Here is a 3,395-nt window from a genome sequence, read left to right on the forward strand (position 1 = left end):
GGGAGTGAAAATAGGTCATAAAGTATTTCCATGAAAAATTTACCTAATACATTTGTCGACCCATAGCTAATCGTAAAATAAATTACCGTGTGTACTAAATAATATAGACTAATTCAAAATTTAAAATTTGTTTTATATTTATTATTACACGAAGTATCCATGGCAGGTGTTACATTTGGGGTTAATGGACAGTGAAATGAAGATTGATAGAATGATATGGAGTTTACAAGAGAGAAACAGACCATTCAGTTTAACTGGTCTGGGCTGTTGTTGATGTTCCACTTAGTATAACTTCATTCTAACTATGATGTAGGTTAATAACAGTATACCCCTGCACCTTTTGGCAGTTGCGCTGTTGACTGGGTATATGGTCGAATAATTGAAAATGCTTGTTTAATAGAATATTCTTTCATCGAGATATCTGTTTAAGAGTTAAATCAGGGAATTAGACTTGATAACGTTTTGACTGCTGACCAACAGGTTTGGAGGTCGCTAAATAAGGCTAGGCTTGAGCCGTGTAGCCGTCAACAAAATCGCTCTTGTTCCTCCCCACACTAATTCTGATTATCTGGATTATATCTGACAAAAAGATAATGCCTATCACTTAACCCTTCTAACCATCGCAAAATTGTTTGTATGTGTGAAGGGGCTGGGGAGTAGGTGGGTAGAGAGGGAGCGAGAAACCGTGTGATAATCTCAGATTGATTCGTGGAAACTGGCAGTGTATAAACACTGATAAATTACCAGTACATGAGCTATTTGTTAGATATTTAAAATATAGTATCCGAAGAAATGCGGTAATTCGCAATCTAATCTCTCTCGTCTGGGTGTCCATGCCTTGCCAGGATCCCTGACGGCTTCTCGCTAATTCCTGCCAAAAGTATCAGTGGATTTCTTGCTTTTAATCTCCCATGATGCCTTATTCGATTATTGTCAATGTTCGCCATCCCGGACCGGCTGTTAAACTCTTTAGTTTTAAACTGAGGCGCTCAGTTGAGCCTCGACAGCAGCCGAGAAATAAAAGGAGAGTGAAAATTGCCTCCTGCAAGTGCAAAGGGCTCAACACTGAGGTACTAAAGTGTTCTTTAATCGTTGCTTTTATTCTTCGTGAAATGGCACAATGACGGCAAAAGTGAGGAAGCTTAGAATATGGGACATGCAAATGGTTACTGCTGACATGAGATCTGTGGTTGCGATGCCTACCAGCCGCGTGGGTTTACTGATTTTTGTCTGTTACACAGCACTGTGGTGGTGAGTCTATCTTATTTACATTTCTACTGAGTTGAATCCTTTTGTTCTCTCCACGTATTTTATGATGATGTAGCCTTTTATCGCCCTGTCGCATTTAAGTAAATTGATAGCAAAGCGAAAACAAAGGCAGACACTTTCTTCTTTGATTACCAAAGGTGCCCTTGACCTTAATGTTGATTTGTATTTACAGTATAGGAGATACACTCATAAACAGCTCTTCTAATCAAGACAAAGAAGTAAGAGTCCATTCGGAAAACATTACACGTATTCTCGATAGACTTCTCGATGGATATGATAACAGGCTACGACCCGGTTTTGGAGGTGAGTAATTATATCTTTTTTGCACGTATCCTTTTGGTTTGCAACAGATTCAAATCTATTTTCACCCCTTATATGACGTATATCTTAATCGATATGATTTTAGGTCTGAACAAATCGTAAATGTTTACAAGGTACAGTAGGACGGTCCATAGCAACACTTTTGCAAGAAGCAAGATAATGGTGGAACTCAGTGTCGTCCACAAACGTTGTCGTTCAAACTTTGAGGGCTTTTAAGGCATTGTATTCTATATTCTTCACATATGCCAAGCCCTAGCCAAGATGATCTTTCATACCTTGTTTGATCCTTTCCAGGTCCGGTCACTGAAGTGAAAACTGACATATACGTGACAAGTTTCGGTCCTGTATCTGACGTGGATATGGTATGATACTGATAATTAAAGTGATTCACCAATCTTTGTGTTATTGTTCTCAAACAGAAATACTCATACTATACTTGTTTATCAACATCAGCTTCCCATTTCAGTACCTGCAGTTACGTTCGTACTGTACTGGTTTTATATTTTGGTATCCGAGTAAAATGTCATTAAAAAGATTATTCGCCTCAATCTGTTTGACAATGCCTGCCGCCATTGACTTCAGAGATCGGTTCATTTTTTTGGCAACAATCTACGCTACACAGTATTGTAATCTCTTGGAGAAAGAAGCGTTTGTCTTTTTAAGAAGCCAAGCAAGTCAATAATCATGCCAGAAATTGAGGCTTTTTAAAAAAATATGAATATTGACACTGAGGAAATCATTGAACTTCTAGTGCTTTGTGTGGGTCAAATCATTAGTAATTCTTGGTTATACATTGACAAACCGTGACTTGTAGTAAAAGTGATGCAATGTAATCTTTTAAAGTGGTTTTATTATACTTTTACAGGAATATACCATGGATGTCTTTTTCCGTCAAACTTGGATTGATAAGAGGCTAAAATTCGATGGACCCATTGAAATACTTAGATTGAATAACTTAATGGTTAACAAAATTTGGACTCCAGACACTTTCTTCAGAAATGGAAAAATGTCCATCGCTCACAATATGACGACTCCCAACAAGCTTTTCAGAATCATGCAAAATGGCACTATTCTTTACACCATGAGGTTGGTCATAGTAGTTTGGTCATAGTTTACATTATTCTATTTGATAGCTTGATAATATTTAACATATTTTCTCCTCCATTTCCAGACTCACCATAAATGCAGCATGTCCTATGAGACTTGTGAACTTCCCAATGGATGGGCATGCGTGTCCCTTGAAGTTTGGCAGCTGTAAGTCTGAGTGTTCAATGTGTTTTGGACATTTCTTAATCAAAAGTAGGAACTATCAAAAAAGCTAGATCAATAGAGATTTAAATAAATTTATAGGGCAAGAGTTCTGAAATCTTACAAGGACCATTCTACAAGAGCAAAGGGCGACTCCCTTAATACTCATTGCAAATTGGAGATAGCCAATTATAAATTGATTTGGTAGCACTGCCATTGCCCCTGGGTCAGAAAATTGCGGGTTCAAATTCCGCTCCAGAAACTTAAGTGTGTAACTTTAGCTGACTCTCCCATATAGCATTGCTTATTAACTCGGCTCTGACTGCCTTGGAGATGGACATAAAATATTCTTTGGCACAATTCACAATATACCGCTCTCAGATTCTTGGCCAACATGTATTGATAAGCAGACTACCTGGTCACATTCAGAGATAGTGAGAACTGTCAATGCTGGAGATCTGAGATAAGAAGGTGTAGAGCTGGATGAACACAGCAGGCCAAGCTGTATCAGAGGAGCAGGAAAGCTGACATTTCGGGTCTGGACCCTTCTACAGAAA

At 38.3% G+C, this 3,395-nt stretch overlaps 1 protein-coding gene across 1 annotated transcript in view; it reads left to right on the forward strand.

Moving 5' to 3' along the window:
• Positions 1–986: 986 nt before the first annotated feature.
• The window catches only part of gabra6b (gamma-aminobutyric acid type A receptor subunit alpha6b), a 28,635-nt gene continuing 26,226 nt past the window's right edge, over positions 987–3,395 (forward strand). The window contains exons 1-6 of the mRNA XM_048603467.1: positions 987–1,251; positions 1,442–1,572; positions 1,885–1,952; positions 2,456–2,676; positions 2,762–2,844; positions 3,137–3,234. Of these exons, the coding sequence (XP_048459424.1) occupies positions 1,121–1,251; positions 1,442–1,572; positions 1,885–1,952; positions 2,456–2,676; positions 2,762–2,844; positions 3,137–3,234 (732 nt within the window). The 5' untranslated portion in view covers positions 987–1,120. The remainder of the gene's footprint in view (positions 1,252–1,441; positions 1,573–1,884; positions 1,953–2,455; positions 2,677–2,761; positions 2,845–3,136; positions 3,235–3,395) is intronic.

The sequence above is a fragment of the Rhincodon typus genome, chromosome 12 (assembly GCF_021869965.1).
Source record: "Rhincodon typus isolate 14 chromosome 12, sRhiTyp1.1, whole genome shotgun sequence".
NCBI classification, from domain to species: domain Eukaryota; kingdom Metazoa; phylum Chordata; class Chondrichthyes; order Orectolobiformes; family Rhincodontidae; genus Rhincodon; species Rhincodon typus.